At 37.3% G+C, this 20,727-nt stretch overlaps 2 protein-coding genes across 2 annotated transcripts in view; one reads left to right on the top strand and one right to left on the bottom strand.

Moving 5' to 3' along the window:
- Positions 1-20,727, bottom strand: part of CAPZA1 (capping actin protein of muscle Z-line subunit alpha 1) — a 47,221-nt gene that overhangs the window by 26,383 nt on the left and 111 nt on the right. The window lies entirely within an intron of this gene.
- ST7L (suppression of tumorigenicity 7 like) overlaps positions 19,395-20,727 on the top strand; it is a 71,514-nt gene continuing 70,181 nt past the window's right edge. Inside the window, exon 1 of the mRNA XM_082616465.1 lies at positions 19,395-20,705. Within this exon, the coding sequence (XP_082472591.1) occupies positions 20,538-20,705 (168 nt within the window). The 5' untranslated portion in view covers positions 19,395-20,537. The remainder of the gene's footprint in view (positions 20,706-20,727) is intronic.

Here is a 20,727-nt window from a genome sequence, read left to right as displayed (position 1 = left end):
AGGCATCCTCTGTTGACTTCTTCCATTTCCTTCAAACAATTTTAAGTTCTTACTGACCCAGCCAAATTAAGGTTATCATCAAAGTCAAACCATTCTTAAGGGGGAAAAAAAAGACTTTTAAGAATCTTTGGAAAATAAAGCTGGGATTGAGAAGAGAATTAGAAAAAGATGGAAATACTTTACAACTTTAGAATCCCTAGGTTTATATGGAAGATCTTATGTGACTTTGCTGATTCTAAAAAGAGTAAAAGAAAAGCTGCTCCATAGCCAAACTTATCTTTTCAGTCAAGAAAGGCTTACTGATTCATGGAGCAAGGCAGAATGGAAAACCTGGATTCTAATTACTGGCTCTGTTGGTCCATTAACTAACTAGATTTGTGATTCTGGAAACATTGTTAACCTTTTTTGGTTCTGAGTTTCCTCATAATAATCCTACTCCTAAAAGAGATTAGGAGATCTGCAAAATTTCTTTGAGCTATAAAATTCTATATGACTTCTTAAGACTTAGAAAACAAAACTTTTATGTGGACCATCTGGAAGCAGGTATGAGGGATCTATATCACCAACACCTTAGGATATTCTTATGCACATACAGTTTGAGAACCCTAATGTGACAGGGTAATTGTCGATAATATATTATTTTTCTGGGATGAAAACTGGTGGAGATTAAGAGGAAATATTCCATAAAGCTCTTAAATTAACTGAGCAACAAAAATAAAACAAGGGGTTCTAATTAGGAAGTAAGAAATGCTGCTCAACTCATGAGAATTATATTACACAGGACTAATAGTTCCAATATGGATTTCCAACTGTGTATATCTGCTTTGGCATGTACACTTAATCATATTACTGTACTTGTCAACTGTTGGTGTCAATCACTTATTTAAGAAATTAGCAAACCTATTTTGAATAACAAACCTTTTTTTTAGTCTATTTGTGGCAAGTCTGTTGAGCAGCTATGGTCTATCCCACTTTCTGTCAAGGTGTATGTCCCATAATCCTTACATAATTATGAAATTCCCCTTGGTCAAGCAAAATTAAGTGTGTGTAGTTCAAAAATATATTCATATACTACCCCAAAAGCAGCTTCCCTTAAAAGAAAAAAGCCACAGCCATATTTTACATACTACTTATTAATGTCTGAATGCATAAAAGTTACCAAATTGTAAATTCAAGTTACTAATATTTCTGAAGCTATCCACAAATTTTCAAAAGTTATAAAATCTGATGGAGTTTCCATAATTGAAAAACAGTCATTTGGATAATGGATGAAATGACTCTGCATGTAAAAAAGTAGCAGTTCATCCATTCAGCAAACATTTACCGAGCAGCTAGGAAGAGAAGAGTCAGTAAATAAAGATTAAATACTGAATAAGACATTGTCACTATTCTCAAAGGATCTGTCACCTAGATAGTAATATAGAAAATATTAAAAGGCACAATGAGGCACAAAGGAAGGTGCAATCAACTCTACATATGTATATAAGGAGGGGCTGGGGTGACCTTCAAAGGCAGTGATGTTTGAGCTGGATTGGAGGATGAGTAGATACCAAGGACAGCATTCCCCGTGGAGGGAACGATATGTACAAACTAAGACAACACAGCATAACAGACTGAATGCAGATATTTAAAAGATGTGCATAATGTAAAACAATGCTACTTTTTCTGATTCTTTCTGCATTTTCAAAAAAAAGTTAAAAAAAAACACAAAATACTAATCATTTATGTTAATATGCAATAAATTTATCATTATATTAAAATGAATTGTTTTAAAAATCTGTAAGTTTTAATATCTAATACAATACATATAAGCCACATAAATAAAAACTCAATTTCTTGGCATTCCCTGGCAGTCCAGTGGTTAGGACTCCGTGCTTCCACTGCAGGGGGCAGGGGTTCAATCCCTGGTCAGGGAACTAAGATCTCACATGCCACATGGTGCAGCCAAAAAAAAAGAAAACAAAAAACCCAACCAACCAACAAACAAAAACCAAAACTCAACTTCTATGAAAAAACTAAGTAGAAAAGATAAATGCACCTCTATATTCATTGAAGCATTATTTACAATAGCCAAGATATGGAAATAACCTAGATGAATGGATAATGATGTGATGTGGTGTGTGTGTGTGTACACATATATATGCAATGGAGTATTAGCCATAAAAAAGAATGAAAACTTGCCATTTGCAACAACATGAATGGACCTAGAGGGTATTATGCTAAGTGAAATAAGTCAGACAAAGAAAGACAAATACTATATAATTTCACTCATATGTGGAACCTAAAAAACAAATCAGAAAGAGTAACAGATACAGAGAACAAACAGGTGGTTGTCAGAAGGGAGGGGGTGGGGGGAGGAAAGAAATAGGTGAGGGAGATTAAGAGGTACAATTTCCAGTTTCAAAATAAATGAGTGACTGGTATGAAAGGTACAGTGTGGGGAATATAATCAATAACTATTAAGGGTTGTAGTTCATGCACAATCTTTATATGGTGACATACCATAACTAGATTTATTGTGGTAATCATTTTGAAATGTATAGAAATATCAAACCACTACACTGTATAACACGAACTAACATAGTGTTGTAGGTTAATTATACTTCAAAAACAAACTCATAGAAAAAGAATTCAGATTTGTGGTTACCAGAGACACGGGTGGGGAGAGAGGGTCAAAAGGTACAAACTTCCAGTTATAAGATAAATAAATACTAGGGATGTAATGTACAAAATGATAAACAGTTAACACTGCTGTATTTTATATACGAAAGCTGTTGAGAGAGTAGGTCCTATGGGTTTTCACCGTAAGCAAACTTTTTTTTTTAACTATTTCTTTACTTTTGTATCTATGAGATGATGGATGTTCACTAAACTTACTGTGATAATCATTTCAAGATGTATGTAAGTCAAATCATATGCTGTACACCTTAAACTTATAGTGCTGTATGTCAATTATATGTCAATAAAACGGGGGGAAAAAACAACCAGATTTCTAAGAGTGTAAATGGGTCCTGAAAGCAGAAGAGTTTGAGAAGTCTTCTATCTGTTAACATGGGTTGATATTTATCATGCTGTTGAGTGAAAAGGGCTACAAAATGATGTATTCCTGTTTTTTTTAAGTATATATATTTACATATATGTATAGCTACTAACTTTTAACTGGGACTACCACTGATAGTAGTATTACAAAAGATACTTTTCGTCTATTTTTTGGCTTATCTCTATGTTCAAAAAGTTGTACAAGGAATATAAATTATTTGTATGAAAAAAATGTTTTAAATTTTTTACAAAGCAGAAAAGGGGCATGCCAACATTCCCCATACAATAAATAATTTTTAGAAAACTATCTGAGAATATCAAGAACCAGAGAAATGTCCAATTAAAGAAACCGAAACATCTAGTTTTTAATGAAAGTGGGGAGATTTGAAGATATATCCACTTGGCAAGGGTGAAGTTCTAAATGAGCAGTTAAAAGAAATGTAGACATCATTAGATGCCAACAAGGGGTCCTAAAACACTGTCATGGTTGGACTTCCCTGGTGGCACAGTGGTTAAGAATCTGCCTGCCAATGCAGGGGACATGGGTTCGATCCCTGGTCCAGGAAGATCCCACACGCTGTGGAGCAACTAAGCCCCTGCACCATGACTACCAAGCCCACATGCCGCAACTACTGAAGCCCGTGCGCCTAGAGCCCATGCTCTGCAACAAGAGAAGCCGCTGCAGGGAGAAGCCCGCGCATGGCGACAAAGATCCAACGCAGCCAGAAATAAAACCAAACCAAAAAAAAAAAAAAAAACCACTGTCATGGTCAACAGTCCCCATGTTACCTTCTGAGAGTTAGTAAAAAAGATGGATTACAGTCGACCCTCTGTATTTATGGGTTCTGCATCCAAGGATCGAAGATATCCAGAGGAAAGAAAAATTCCATAAAGTTCCAAAAGTCAAAACTTGAATCTGCCATACACTAGCAACTATTTACATAGCATTTACATTGTATTAGGCATTACAAGTAATCTAGAGATGATTTAAAATATAGGGCAGGATGTGCGTAAGTTATACGCAAATACTGCACCATTTTACGTAAGGGACTTGAGCATCCTCAGATTTTGACATCTTCGGGGGTCCCTGAACCAATCCCCCTCCATGTGACGACCATACTTAGTATTAGATAAACATCTGACAGTCTTTGAAGACAGGCTTTGAAGTGTTAAGTTGATTTGTCACTATAATAATACCATAAAAATACCTTGAAGGAATACCTGTAATAGAAATTGTAATGATATATTTATATAATCACTTTAAAATCTAAAGTGTGCTCCACAGTCTCTTTTACAATTTGGTTCACCCTCTCTCATTCTCCTACTGTTTAGCTCCTAGACCTATAGCTACACTCCCACCTCAGGGCTACTGCAATTTTTATTCCTTTTGCCAGAAATGTTCTTCTATCAGAGTTCACTTCCCTCTTCATTCAAGTCTCGGTTCAAATATCACCTACTAAAGTACCCTTCTCTGACTTCCTGACTTCTATAAATTAGCTACTGTACCCTCCACACCCTTCATAATTCTTGCCCCTTACCTGCTTTAAATTTCTTCAAGGAACTTGCTACCACTGAACATATACTTATTTTTACTGCTCAACACCTCCAAAAGAATTCCAAGAGCACAGAGCAGGGGTCTGCAAACTGCTAAAGTAAAAGGCCAGACAGTAAATATTTTAGGGCTGTGTGGGCCACATGATCTCTGTCCCAACTGTAAACTAATGAGCATAATTGTGTTCCAGTAAGACTTTGTTTTTTAACTGAGGTACAACTGACAAGTAAAGTTATAAGATATTTAAAGTGTACGATGTGATGATTTTGATATACATACACTTATACAGTGTGAAAGGATTACTCTCATTGAGTTAACACATTAGAGACTGCAATTTGTATTTCATGTAATTTTCACATCATGAAATACTCTTCGATTTTTTTTCTAACCATTCAAAATATATTAGCTGTTAGGCCATATAAAAACAGGCAGTGGACCAGATCTGCCAATTCCTAGCATACAGCATAAGAACTTGTTATGTTTGTTCATTGTTGTATACCTAGGACTGAGACCTGGCACAAGCTAGGAATGTAAATGAATGAATACTGTTTTATTGTTTACAAAACTCTCTCATAACCTCTCTTTTGATCTTAAAACAGCCTGTTAAAAATAGGCAGGGAAGAGACTATTATCCCCACTGTAAATGAAGGAACAGGTTCAGAAGTGCCTTGTCCAAGGTCACATACGTACAAAGGGGTGGCACTGAACTAGACAATCATCTATACTATGCAGTACTAATAGGTATTAAAATTCAGGAGGATTATCTATAGTGTGATCTGATGGATTTGGCCTAGCCCTTTTACAGTTTTGTTTTTAAACCAGGAATTGAGACAAAGCATTCCTTGTGAAAGCTGCAACTGTCACAAAGTTGGGAGGGGTAAATCAAATGATAAATAATAACTAAAAGTCAAAATTTTATCATCCAGCTTCAAAACTGGGTCAAAACTAACAAGATGAAATTTAACAGAGGTAAACAAAATCACTGGCACAAGCAAAAGGGAAAAGAGAAATGGCTAAGGAGCTAGTGATTGCAAAAATATTTTTGCTGCAATACAAATGAGGGATGACACAGTAACAGTAATTTAGTCAATCATTCTCAAGATTGGGATGGGGAAAGAAAGGTGACAGCAGGTATATCCCATGGAGGGGAGGCATGTAATCCCCCTCCTAATTGAGAATCACTTTTATGGACGTTTTAGTTGAACAAAAACTTCACTCTGCTTAAAAAAAAAAAAAGTCCCTATTTCATAAAGTAACAGGTTCACTGTACATAACATTCATTAATATGATAGTGTCTGCGCTAAAGGGTATAACTCCATGTATATTTTAAAGGGGGAGTAACTCAAGCCTCATACACAATTCTACCCCTTCATATATTTAAATATTCCCAAAATGTTAATTTCATGGAAGGCACTGTATTATGTTTCTAACCTAAATAGGGGCAATTTAAAGTCTATAAGTATCAATGAAAGATAAGTTTTCTTAGATTTCAGCTTCTTCCCATTTTTCTTATCCTCTTACCTCTCCAAAAAGGAAAATAAAGTAAAATACTCAATCCTTACAATATTCAAAATTTCATTTTTATATTACTAATATCTGTACTGAAGTTTAAAAATGAAACTGAGAATATATCCCATTGTTCCCTAGAAACTGCTTAATTTTGTAAATTTTAGTAAGAAAGTTTAGAAAATGTAGTAGAAAAATAAATTTACAAAATTTTTATAAAACTCAAATCTTTTTTTTTTTTTTGTCATGCAGCTGCGCCATGCAGCTTGTGGGATCTTAGTTCCCCGACCAGGGATTGAACCCAGGCCCTAGGCAATGAAAGCACCGAATCCTAACCTCTGGACCGCCGGGGAATTCCTTTAAATAATCTTTTAATAACAGACCCCACACATTTCAATATTACATCTATTCATAACTACCTTTTAAAGTAGTTTCCTTAACAAAAGAATTTGAAGTTGAATATTTAACAACTGCAGCTCTTTGTGAATGCTCGGTAGATAATTCCAGACAGGCAAGGAAGAAATCTTTCACTAGATAATATCCATATTCCAATTATCAGCAAGGCCCAGGTCAGTTTATACTGCCCAAATTTTGTATACTTCATGAGCCAAATCTCTGCCAGCAAGGTATCTATGAAAATCTTTATCTCCCTCATTAGTGTATTAAAGACTTCACTTCTGGGCCTTTACTCACACTGTCCTTGAGTTTGTGCCTCTCTCATCTTTGCCTGTCTAAATCACTCCTATTTTCCAAGGTTGGGGAATCTGTTTCTTTCAAAGATATATTCCCCATTACTTAAAGTCTCAAGAATCCTCTGTCACTTCTACCATACTTTGAACATTTATCATAGCACCTAAAATATAACTGCTGTTGACAATTAGTTCTATAGGTACCATTCTGTTCCCAAAGACTTAAGTTTTCTTTGGACAAACTGCCTTGCTTTCTTTTTCTATCCTATACAGGGTCTAGCAAAGTAAATGGCACATAGGCAATTAGTAAATGTTTACAAAATCCCTTTTGAATAAAATGACACTAAGGAAGTGTGCTTAGCTTTTAAGATTATTATGAGGTACTATGGCAAAATGGAAAGATAAAGACTCTGGAGTTGGACAGGCCTGGATTTGAATTTCAGTCTATTAATCTCTTTGAATCACAGCCTCTCCCTAAAGTGGGATACTATCTACTTCTTAGAATTGCTGTGAAGGTTAAATAAGATAATATATGTCAAGTCTTTGGCAAAATATTTAAAACATAATATGGAGGCTCAGTAAATGTCAGTTATTATTAAGCGGTCACAACAAGATAATTGCTGCTTTAAATTATTAAACTGAACAAAGCCTTCAAATTATTGAGAAAATAATTCCTCCCTTCCAGAAGTTCTTTGGGTCCTAGTCACCTAATATTCTCCATCATTACAATCTTCATCAATAACTATAAACATCAACAACTTTTTTTGACCAAAAAAAGTTTTTAAAAGTGACTCTACTCTGCTTCCCTTTATTTTTTTTTATTTTTATTTTTAAAATATTTATTTATTTTGGCTGTGCCAGGTCTTAGCTGTGGCATGCGGGATCTTTAGTTGCCATGCAGACTTCTTAGTTGCAGCGTGCATGCAGGATCTAGCTCCTGACCAGGGATCAAACCCGGGCTCCCTGCATCGGGAGTGCAGAATCTTACCCACTGGACCACCAGGGAAGTCCCTCTGCTTCCCTTTAAATTGATAATACATCTTTTCAAAGTTTACTCATGTTTTCAACTAGGCTATACTTCAAAAAAATAGTAGTAAATTGTGCTTTCATAAATATTTATTTTACTTATTTTTATTCTACATCATTCCAGAAGTATTCAAGGATAAGCAGTTGCATTCCTCCTCCAGAAAGAGATAATACCTTATTCTTATCCTGGTAAGAAAGTTCTATTTGCACGGAATTCAATGTTATTTCTTAAGACAGTTTTTCCTATTTGAAGATATTTAGGATGTTACTGCTGTTGTTATTATTATTATTATTATTTTGTATTTTAAGACTATTTTTTCTAAGAGCAGTTTTAGGTTCACAACAACATTGAGAGGAACATACAGAAATTTCCCATATACTCTGTCCCCCCATGTGCAGTCCCCCCCATTATTAAAATCCCCACCAGAGCGGTATGTTACAATTGATGAACTTACACTGACACATCTTTATCATCCAAAGCCTGTAACTTACATTAGGGTTCACTCTTTGTGGTGCACACTCTATGGATTTGGACAAATGTATGACATGTATCCACCATTATAGTACCATAGAGTATTTTCACCATCCTAAAAAACCTCTGTGCTTTGCCCATTCATCTCTCTCTCCCCCTAGGATGCTATTTGTTTGTTTGTTTGTTTTAAAATACATCTTGCCTCAATGTAGTTCATTTTTTTGGTCTGCTTCTAAGGCTTTCAGTATATCAACAATAAACTGCCTGGGGCAATAATTTAATAGATGGTTCCAAGCTGCTGACATGCATGTATTTCAGTATCAAACTAGCTCTAGAATTCCAGTTTCAGTGCCTTTATCAAACAAAATCCCTGCTGGCAGAGAGTTCCCAGAGGCTAGTGAGAATTTAATTTGGGGCTATAATTTCAGAAAAAAATACATTTTCAGTGATCTCCAAGGCCATATGGAATAAAAGGTTTCACTTAATAAACTTATGGTTAGCTATGTTTTTTTAAATTCCAAATAAGCTAAATATTATTTTCCCAGTTTAGACCTGGAGATATTATAAAGATTCAGAATGCAATTAGGGGACTTCCCTGGCGGTCCAGTGGTTAAGACTCTGTGCTCTCACTGCCAGGGGCCAGGGTTCAATCCCTGGTCAGGGAAACTAAGATGTTGCAAGCCGTGTGGCATGGCCAAAAAAATAAAATTTTAGATGTATATATTGATAGTTTATTTTGATTTATCATTATCAGTAAGGCCTAAGGTTTAAAAAGCATAGATATGTCTAAATTAGAATCAACATTATAAAAAAGATGGCGACACTTTCAAGTAATTTGTTTTATGTATACTCTTTTAAAAGCCATTTCAAGTATTTCTTAGAAACTGTTCTATTAGTAACCACTATACACAAACAGGTAGTGAAGGCAGGCAAGTTTAAGTAGAGCAATTTCATTTTTAAAAAGTCTACCAATGCTAAAGAAAACAGCTTGAAGATTTATTAAAGTAATAATATAACACACATGGAGTGCCAAAGACTTTCTCCTTGTCCAAACTTTAGTCAGGCTTCTCTGAGCCCTCTTCTCAGTTAGGTCTTTATCTTGGCCCCATCCTGCCTATGGCCTGCCTAGCCCAGTCTTAGCAAGAATCCTGCTCTCAGTTTAAAGAGAATTCCCCCACTCTTGATATCTGTTGAAGTTCCTTGTCCCCAACCTTTGATGTATAAGTCCTCTATCTTCTGTTAGCAAGAATCCTTCTACCCTTGATGTCTCCTGTTAGTAATTTTCCACCTACTGACCCGCTCACTTGCTTGTTGGCTATTCATGCCCAGCAGTCTTTGCTTATTTGGACCTGAACTCAATCTCTCTCCCCTAATACAAAAGTATTGAATAAAGTCTTCTTATCATTTTAACAAGTGTCAGATTAATCTTCTTTAACAGTAGTCAGCATTGTATTTTACGCTGTATAACAGTAATATAAAAACAACATACTTAACCATAAAATTTACAACATTTAAGAACCAAAAAATAGCTCCTATTTTGTTTTCTAGTTATCTTTCCCAACCATTCCCTTTTAATTTACAACTTCTCTATGCACCGAGTTAGAAGGAAATCATTCCTCAGTCCTCACTCTGGACTATCCTAATATAATACATCCAAAATGTAGGTTAAAAGATTTCCAAGTATATATCTTTAGTGTTCATTTAGAAGTTCAAAGTGACAAAGCCTTAAGTCAAAAAACAAACAAAAAAAGTACTGGCTCAATCTCAGTAAAGATAAAAAAGCTGTCTGATCTTAAATGCAAAACAGCATTGATATACATATGAAAGGAGGGAAAGGACCCTATTTGGCTTAATTAGAGGATTTACCTAAATGTCTAGATCAAGAACTGAGGAAATATAAAAGTCTGAGATATAGTGTTCTAATGGGTTAGAAAAAAAGACTAAAGTGAGTGAAAAGATCACATAAGCGAATTGTTAAAATATACATTCTCACCCCCAATCCTAGGAGCGTGGGCAGATAGGTAAAAAGTTCCAAGCGGCCAGATACAATGACTATTGTTTTGGAAATAATCAGGACCAAATTAAGAAATCAGGGGAAAATCCACCCAAACGCCTTGAGATTCACGTGCCAGAAAGCAATGATGCAAATGCCAAGTCCAAATAGGCAGAGTTCAGCAGTGAGGGCCCATGCTGGCTTGGAAACAGATGCAGTGGGAAGAAGCATTTTGCCTTTAAGATCTGGTGCATATCTGGCACGTTATGGTATTTCTAACTTAAAGGTATATCTTTTTACCAAATTTACTTTTTTTTTTCAAAATCATTGGGAGTCAGATCTGTTTCCACATGCCAGCTTTAGCACTTAATTACTTGGGTCTTAGCTTCTTCATCTGTGAGTATAATACCTGCTCATATATCTAGCACTACTTTAAGAATCCAATGAGGTAACATGAGACGGACTTAGACATAGCAGATACTTAACTTTCTTTCCCTAAGCAAATGCCTAGATGTTATTGAATCTTTGTGTTTGCCAATTTGTTCATTCACTCAAAACAAAACAAACTATACTTTATCGGGTCCCAGGCACTGAGGTGAGCTGAGTACTAAAGATAAAGACAAAAAAGGAGAATGGCAGGGACTTCCCTGGTAGTCCAGTGGGTAAGACTCTGAGCTCCCAGTGCAGGGGCCCTGGGTCCGATCCCTGGTCGGGGAACTAGATCCCGCATGCCGCAACTAAGACCCGGCGCGGCCAAAAAAAAATTAAAAAGGAGAATGGCAAAAGAAGTAAGCCAACAAATTCCCTTTTGCCTTAAGCCTTGGTTCTGAAGAACAGCTATACAATTAGAACCACCTGGGGAGCCTTAAAATTACTGATGCCTGGGTTCCACCCACAGAGCTTCTGATGTAATAGACCTGGGGTACAGCTTGGGCACCAGAATTTTTAAAAGCTTCCTAGGGTGATTCTCATGTGCTGCCAAGGTTGAAAGCCACTACCTTAAGCTAATACTAAGTGCAAATCTTCACAGTGGATACAAATAACATAAGACAAGCATACAGTCAGCATCCTGGCTTTTCAAATCTTTGTATACTTTACCACTGTTAGCAAAACAACTTTACAAACAATAGCCCTCAGTAAAGATGTGTCAATCATTTAAAAATAACTAATTCAAAGCACCAAAACTGCCAAATGAGTATTACAGACAATATACAACATGGAACTCTTAGGAAGGAGATGGATATGGGTTGGGTTGGTTAAAGACAACTACAGGGAAGGGGATCTAAGCTGGGCTCTACAAAGCGCTTTAAATAGTAGGGAGGTGGGAGAAAGAGGGAGGGCATTACAAATAAGGGAACTGGTAAGAATAAAAAAAGGTAGGGAAGAAACAGTGTTTTGTAAGCAGACCAGTTTGGTAGAAACAGATTTATTTGGAGAAAATAAAAGCGAAAGGAAGAGTAAAATGAGTCAGATGGCAGTAGTTACGCAAACAACAATTCTGGTTTTATTCTGTAGGTAATGGAGAACTGCCAAAGCCTTCTGTGTGGGAAGTTCCATTAACAAAAATTAATCTGGAAGTACTGGAGTCCTCAATATGGCTTCACAAAACCTGGAAATTAGTCTGCCCTCTAAGATTTAGTTAACTATGAAATTAAGAATACTATCCAACATATATACACTACCAAACGTAAAATAGCTAGCTAGTGGGAAGCAGCCGCATAGCACAGGGAGATCAGCTCGGTGCTTTGTGACCACCTAGAGGGGTGGGATAGGGAGGGTGGGAGGGAGGGAGACGCAAGAGGGAAGAGATATGGGAACATATGTATATGTATAACTGATTCACTTTGTTATAAAGCAGAAACTAACACACCATTGTAAAGCAATTATACTCCAATAAAGATGTTAAATAAAAAAAAGAATACTATCCAAGCAAGATTCATTCACTCATTCATTCAACAAATATCTGAAGGCCTACTATGAAGGCACTGTTTTAGGCAATGGTGATTCAACAATATATGGTCCTTACAGAGCTTACATTATAGTGGGTAGAGAGACAATAGATAAGATTTTTTAAATATTTACTTTATTTATGATCATTTATTTTTGGCTGCATTGGGTCTTTGTTGCTGCGCATGGGCTTCCTCTAGTTGTGGTGAGCGGGGGCTACCCTTCATTGGGGTGCACGGGCTTCTCACTGCGGTGGCTTCTCGTGTTGCAGAGCACGGGCTCTAGGCGCGTAGACTTCAGTAGTTGTGGCATGTGGGCTAAGTAGTTGTGCCTCGCAGGTTCTAGAGAGCAGGCTCAGTAGCTGTGATGCATGGGCTTAGTTGCTCCGCGGCATGTGGGATCTTCCCAGACCAGGGCTCAAACCCGTGTCCCCTGCATTGGCAGGTGGATTCTTAACAACTGTGCCACCAGGGAAGTCCAACAATAGATGAGATTAAACAACTAAACTACATGGTATGCTAGCTAGTGATAAATGCTAAGGAGTAATAATAAAGCAGGGAAAGAGGATATAAAATGGTAGATTGGAACTGGACAGGATGATCACAGAGGGCTTCACTGAGAAGGTAATTTCTGATTAAATATCTGAAGGAAGTGAGGGATATAGAAGGAAGAGAACTCCAAAGAACAGATCAAATGCAAAGACCCATTAAGTGAGGATGTGTGGCTAGAGAGGACCAGGGGAGAATAGGTAGGAGATAAGGTCAGAGACATAAGTGGTAAAGAGGTAAATCCCAGATCATGTAGGGACTTGTAGTTAGAGTAAAAACTTTTATTCTGAAAAAGGTGGGAAGCCACTGGAGGATTCTGAGCAGAGGAGTGACATATTCTGACTTACATTTTTTAACCAGATCACTCTGGGTGCTTCATTGAGGACAGACTGCCTATGGAGAGACAAAAGCAGAAGCAGGGAGACCAGAGAGAAGGCCAGTGCAATAATCTACATGGGAAATCATGGTGGCTTCTTCCAGAGTGGTTGAAATAGGGGTATGGTGAGAAACAGCCAAGTTCTAGGTATGTTTTGAAGGCATAGCCTATAGGATTTGCTAATGGACAGTATGTGTATTGTGAGAGAAGCAGGAATCAAAGATGACACTAAACTTTTCGCCTGAGCAACTAAAGAATGAAGGTGCCGTTAACTAAGAGGGTAAAGACTGCAGGAGAAACTGCAATATGCAAATTTTTGATATATAATGACTTCCTTCCAGCCTTGTAAAATTTGTCTGGAGAAAGAAAGTCCACTGCTGTTAAAAGTTAGAAGGTGCACTACGCAAAGATCTGACTTGGTCTTGGTGTTGGATATATATCCCTACTATGGAGGAAAACACCATTAAAATATTACACTGTATAGTTACATCTCTGGTTCTGACTCCATGCTTAAACTGAGAAAATTATAATTTGATTTCCTATGTATCTGATCTACTTGAAAAAAAGAATCTAATCCCTCCTGTATTTATTAAATTAGTTGCTATCCTCCTTTTATACACTAGTTTCATCAGCCTAGCTAATATGAGTTTGTCCCTTACTATCCTGATGAATCAAGCTTCTGAACTTAACAGGCAGAGGATTACGATATGAATGGTGGTTCTTGAGTTGCACAATGATTATTGGGAAGCTTATTAGAAATAGATTCCTGAACACTGGTCCACCCAAATTCTTTTTTTTTTTTTTTTTTTTTGCGGTACGCGGGCCTCTCACTGTTGTGGCCTCTCCCGTTGCGGAGCACAGGCTCCGGACGTGCAGGCTCAGCGGCCATGGCTCACGGGCCCAGACGCTCCGTGGCATGTGGGATCTTCCCGGACAGGGGCACGAACCCGCGTCCCCTGCATTGGCAGGCGGACTCTCAACCACTGCGCCACCAGGGAAGCCCAGTCCACCCAAATTCTGATTCAGCTGGTCTAGGGAAGAACCCAGAAATCTTGCTTTTGAAAGAAACACATAAGCAATTCTGCTGTAGGCAATAATGTTCTGAGGTTCTTAAGAAGGCAAACAGTGCTCTTGACCTTGTCATGAGGACTTTCAAGATCTTTAAACTTCTAAAGTCATGTTTCTCAATACCTTGAGTTTATAACACATTTTATTTATTTATTTATTATTTTTTTTTTTTTTTAATTTTTTTTTTGGTACACGGGCCTCTCACTGTTGTGGCCTCTCCCGTTGCGGAGCACAGGCTCTGGACGCGCAGGCTCAGCGGCCATGGCTCACGGGCCCAGCCGCTCCGCGGCATGTGGGATCTTCCCAGACCGGGGCACGAACCCGTGTCCCCTGCATTGGCAGGCAGACTCTCAACCACTGCGCCACCAGGGAAGCCCCTATAACACATTTTAAATACTAGAATTCTTAGTGGCATATTTGTAGACGCTCAAAAGAGCACTATGCAAATTTGGTAGTAATTTTTTTTCCCCTCGCTGCGGGATCTTAGTTCCCGGACCAGGGATTGAACCCCGGCCTATGGCAGTGAAAATGCAGAGTCCTAATCACTGGACCGCCAGGGCATTCCCCAAATTTGGTAGTAATTATAATGCAGTCATGACCAGAAAACATCAGTATTTCAGTGTCTATACAAGCATCCACATCACTATACCACTAAACTTGACTGCAGTTTAGGATTATGCCATTATTTCAGTAGAATTGTTTGCTATCTCAATTCATTACCTACTATCTACTCAAAGGAATCAAAGTGGGTAAAGGCACAGGTCTGGAAGTAGATTACCAGCGGATTGCATCTGCTCTACTATTACTAGTTCTGGACACTTGGTTATATTTTTTTTAACGTGAAATGTGCCTCAGTTTACTCAACTTAAAATGGGGTAAGCAGCCTATGGGGATATTTTGAGATGAATACATTTTAATGCATAAAGTATCTAGCATATTATAAGGACTTAAATGTAACCTAGATGCAAAACAAAGAATTCACAAGGCAAAGTTCTCTCATGTTCCGATAAACCCACCACCTTTCTTTAGTGCAGCCTGGTATCATGCTGTCTTCCTGTTTACGCATTATATATATCACAACCTATACTTCAAATGATGCACTCAACTGAACATTCCATCTACAGAGACACTGCCCTAACAATATGCATGTGTAGTTATAGCAAAGATAAATTTTACATACTGCTCAAAATTTAGTAGTATGAAGATGGTAAATCAGTGAAAATATAGAAAGAAAAGGGGAGGCTGGAGGCAAAGAGAACAATTAAGAATGTTGTTGAAAATAATCCAAGCATAAGAAAAGGTCCTGTATAAAGAAAATGGTAAAAGGAATGTGGACAGTTTAGACATATTGTTCAATGAAAAGTATACTTATTTGAAAATAATAAAATAGAAATAAATACATAAAATAGAAAAGAAACTGGTAATATTGGCTGCAGCTCAAGGGAACTGGGCAGCTGGAAAATGGGTGGGAGGGGACTTTTTACTCATGTCCTTTCCTACCATTTTAAGCATGTGATTATAGTTCCTATATACTCAAAATAATTTTTTTAAAAAGACTAATGGAAATGGAGGAAGAGAACCTAATGATAGGAAGAAGAATTTACAGGACTGAAATACTAATTGAACATGAGAGGAGAGGTTAAGGATGAAAAAGATGATGGCAGTGTTCCGACCCTATGTGACTAAAAGAGAATACTGGTGGGATGAGCAGAAATGCAGAGGTTGGCAGGAGGTTCTGATAAAGGAAGAAGGGAAAATAATAGTAAGTACATATTAAAATTATCACCTAGTTCAGAAATCCGTAAGTAGTCAAACTGTCTATCAAAAATTATCACAACTAGTTTCCCCTATTCAGGGTTTTTATTTTCAGGACCTGATCCATATAAGGACTTTAACTTTTTTATTTTTTTCAAAAAGGTGAAGGAGTTTGTGCACTGGAGACAGAAAAGAACAATGACACCTGATCCTACAGTGTGTGTTTTTCTGAGCTTTAAAGGAGAGAACTTATAGAAGATGAAGGAAATACTTTTATTAGGGGTTTTTCAAGGCTCAAAGTATACATAGTCGGCCCTCTGTATCCATGGACGCTGAAACAGAGGGATGACTGTACTACAACGTTTTATATAAGGGACTTGAGCATCCGTGGATTTTGGTATGGTGGGGGTGGGTCCTGGAACGACTACCCCACAGATACCTAGGGACAACAGTATACATACTGATTTTGATATGCAATAAGGCTTCGGAACTTTATGGAATTTACTAGGAAAATGCTCCCAGGGGATCAAATGTTCTTAGCAGTGCCATGACAGAGCACCAGTAACGGCAGTAGATGCTCAGGCACAATGAATGCTGGAAGAGGCACCCAGAGTGTGGACACATTCTTGAACACAAGAAATACCTACAGATTACCAGAAATAATTGGGGAGGGAGAATGAGGGAGCATGAGCTGGGGAAATATAAGAATGAATGAACCTGTGATTGATTGGTCTCTTTCATACCAATAGCTTGTGCCTACACTATGTACCTGGTAGTATGCTAGGAACTAGATAAAAAGACTTGGTTGCAGTAACCAAGGATTTCACAGGTTCGTTATGGGGCAAATGTGCCAAAGTAAACAATGACAGAAACTCCTGGAACATTTTAATGTTTCAGTTTCTTAGAGTTGTGTGTGTGTGTGTTTTTTTAATTAGAGTTTGAAAAAGTTCATTAAACTTTGTTCAGTCAGTCTGATCCAATTTCCCTTACCTATTTTAGAAGAAAACTTTCGAGGCCCACAGAGGTATGTGATTTTTCAAAAATCACACTGGTGACCAAAAGCATAGCAAGGACAGCCAAATCTCCTGAGGCTCAGAATCATTCCTTCCCACTACCCCCCCATAATACCTCATTTATAATTCATTAAATGGATGACTCTATTCTGATTTCTTCATTCACGGATACATGCTAAAAACAGTATTGTGAAAAAAGCATGGCTTCTGAATTAGACCAACCTGGGGTCTGAATTTTTTGACAAATTACACTGCTTTGCTTAGCATTAAGGCTGGTCCTAATAAAATAGCTAGATGTTCTAGAAGAAATTATAATGAACCTACGCTCCTCACCAAAGATTGGCATCTGAGTTTGTACCTGCTTAGGCTTTATGCTCCTGTCCAAGGACTTTGTAACAGATTATATGAATACTACTCAGCAAAGCTAACAGAAGATTTTAAAATGGTAGTATTAATTCTAGTCAACGACTTATTATAAAATAGCCATGGCAATTAAGCTTTATGGTTTATTTCGCCCTATAAGGGTAATAACTCACCTACTAAATTAAGGGGGTAACACATAATCAAGGAAATCCACTTTAAAAGTATAAATATCTTTCATGAGCTCTAACAGAGCCCTCAAATTTCAGTATCTATTTACAACATTTTCCACATCTCTCCTAAATAATTTTGATAAGCCCATTTCTCAAAAAGTGCCTTAAAAACGGTATTGTCTAAACTAAAAGCAAAGGGATCCATTTTTCAGTTATGGTACTTTTGAAGTTGTACACAAATATTCTACTAGTTAGGCTGAAGGGACAAAAATGTGCTAGTAGCACTTTTTTCAGCCCTAAAATTCTGTCTGCACTTATGTTTTAAAAATGCTGAATCATGAAATAAAGGAAACAGTCAGTGCAAAGAATCCAAACACCTCAAGTTTCCTAATTATGGCATCTTTTCATTTTGGAACCAAGTAACTGAAGAGTCTAAGTAACTAGAGGAGTAGAGCTCATTCTCAGAAACTGAACTTGAGGATAAAACTAAAAGTATTTATTTCTGCAAGTTATTATACTTTCAACTTCCTGTTTTATTTAGGCAGCTCATCATGACCATTTCAGGTAACAATGCAGAAGTTAAAAAACCCAACTTCCTCTTTATAAAGTGATAAAAACTTCAGCAGTTAGTTATGAGAATGGTTGATCTTACTAGCTTTTATAGAAATACTTGCAAGGAAATCAGAGACCATCACCACCAAATTCACCTCTGGGTTCACTGCTTTCAGAAAATGTAACAAAGATAAAAAGCAGTATTAAAATATATTTGGCATGACACACATGTGTTAAAAAAAAATCAAATCAAATGCAGTTGAGGTCTTATTTAAAATAAGAAAAAAATGAAAACTTCACGGTTCCTTCGAGGAAGAGTCAATATACAAACTAAGGCTGAAAATATCTTGTTTGTAATAGTGCCTTGGTTATGAAAGTTTTGTACAACAAGAATCTCGCTTAAGGGTCACTTATTGTTTATGAATGCTAAGATATTCATATCAACAAGTCTTTTTGGAAAAATACTTTTTCAATTCTTGAATTCAGTTAAAAGGCATCAGAAGCCTGGAGGAAAAGGGGTCAAGGTAGGTATAAAACTGAAGGAGAATTTAAGTAATCTTACAAGTCAAAGCCCTTTCTTTTTACTTATTGATCCACAACAGAGAAATACAGATCACTTCATCTCTGGGAATAAAAATCTAACAAAATTTCAGTAATCCCAAATCATATGGATTTATTATATGAGATTTTTATATCAGCTATTCTTAATTATCAACACTAATGAAAACAATGTAGTTAATCTAAAACCTGTTCACTGAATATAAAATTCATCAACATTTTTTGGCAGTAGATTTACCTTACTAATTATGATTTGTTTGCTTTGTCATTATTAAAATTAAACAGCAAAAGAAGTATGCTGGGAGATAAGAGAAAACTGGTCAGAGATCTGCTATTACAGAATCAAGGCTGTTAATGTTACTAATTTGAACACTGTCAATATCCAAAAACATCTTCATTTACACTTTGAAATACATATTTTCCCCCCAAGTTTAATTAGAAAGGCATTCTAACCCTGTGTCAAAAACAAAAACCCAACACTAGTAAACTTAAAAGTTTATTACCTTAAATTCTTAGTGAAATTTTACTGTAACAGTATTTTTGCTTAAAGTAAGAGGACCATCAGTTGGGCTAACAAATGTTTTGTTATCCCATGATTTTCACTGTAACTTAATTTCTTGTGAATCATAACTGTTTGCCTTAGAATAAAGATTTTATTATAGTTTTCTCTCTAGCATAAGTTCACATACAGTGTAAGATGCCCTTCCCCCCCTAAATCTTATACATTTATGAGAATCAATTTCCAAGTATGAGAAAATCTAATGCTGAAGTGTTGTTCAATGGCACGTGAATATTTAGCACTTTCTTCAGCGTTTCAAAATGGCATGGCATATGTATGATATATCAAATTATTCTGTACAGAGGACTCTTGGATCATAAACAGTCCCCTTTGCCATCCCAATCTCTTTTATTAAAAGAGGAAAACCCCAGATACATTTACAGAGCATTCAAGGGTGTACATTTTGTAAAACCCACTGTGGAAAACAAAAGACATAATTCTTGTCCTATTACGAGTTATGTAATGAAAGCATTGTGATTTCCATGGACTCTCAAATCTTTAACATATTTACTGAAAAGCCTGACAAACTGTTAAGAAAGGTGTGCAGTTGTCAGGAAAAAAGTTATTCCACCTAAGGTGAAATATTCTCTTGTATTTAAGACACTTTTAAAGAAATAAGTGTACAAATTACTCAGTGGCAAGTTCAACTATAATCAAAAAGATACCACACTGGAGCACCAAAGAAGGCAGGATGCTTTGTCCAGACTTGAATGTGTTAACATGAAGTTTATGTGCTACATAAAACCTTTCTGGAGTTAAAAAGAAAAAATCATTGGCTAGTCTTGTTAACAAGAAATGGAAAACTATTTTTCAAAAATTATCGTTAAAAGATTGTAAGATGGAAGAAGGGATGGAGTCACCGCGGGTGCCGTATACATACAATCAAGGGAGTGTCTACAGAGAAAAGAGTGGTGTTCAAATCCTGAAGCAAATGTCCCTGAGGCTTACACATTTATTACTGCGAATTAGTTCAGCCGACAGCATGTGGGAAAAGAGGTGTGTGTGGATAGGCGGCCAACACCTTAGAGACCTCTCCCTGTCGAGAAATCGTGACAGCAAAATCACTTCCTGAGGAAGGAGGAGCAAAAGGGAAGTTAAGAGGCCACCCTGACCAGGAAGTGACTCGCCCTAAGCTAGCCCCAATCATAGCTAAAGATGGGGGGATGGGGTGAGCCCCTGCAGCTAAAGGCGGTAAAATAACTGCTTCTTGATACGTCGCGACATCATCATCGCCCCCTCTCTTAAATACAAAAAAGAGTCCACAGTCACGATTCAATAAGGGAAAGTCTCTTCGCTCGCAGGAAGGCCACTGGGCTGTGCGTCAGGCCCGGGGGGAAAAGAGAGTTGAGGAATGGGGAACTGGGGCCACCGTGAGGCAGAGGAAAGCCCCTCAAGAGGGAAGCATCCCGACTGCGGAGAGCGTATGCCAGCACAGGCCAAGAAGCTTCTTTCTTCTGGGGGTACTGCTGGGGTTCCCACCGCAGCCGGGTCGGGCCCCCGTTCCCTGTCCCGGGAAGAGGTAAGAGAGAGAGGCGGACCCC

Source organism: Mesoplodon mirus (assembly GCF_964341445.2).
Source record: "Mesoplodon mirus genome assembly, chromosome: 3".
In the NCBI taxonomy this organism is placed as follows: Eukaryota; Metazoa; Chordata; class Mammalia; order Artiodactyla; family Ziphiidae; genus Mesoplodon; species Mesoplodon mirus.
Note: the sequence above shows the minus strand (reverse complement) of the source record. Positions and strands in the feature narration are given on the sequence as shown.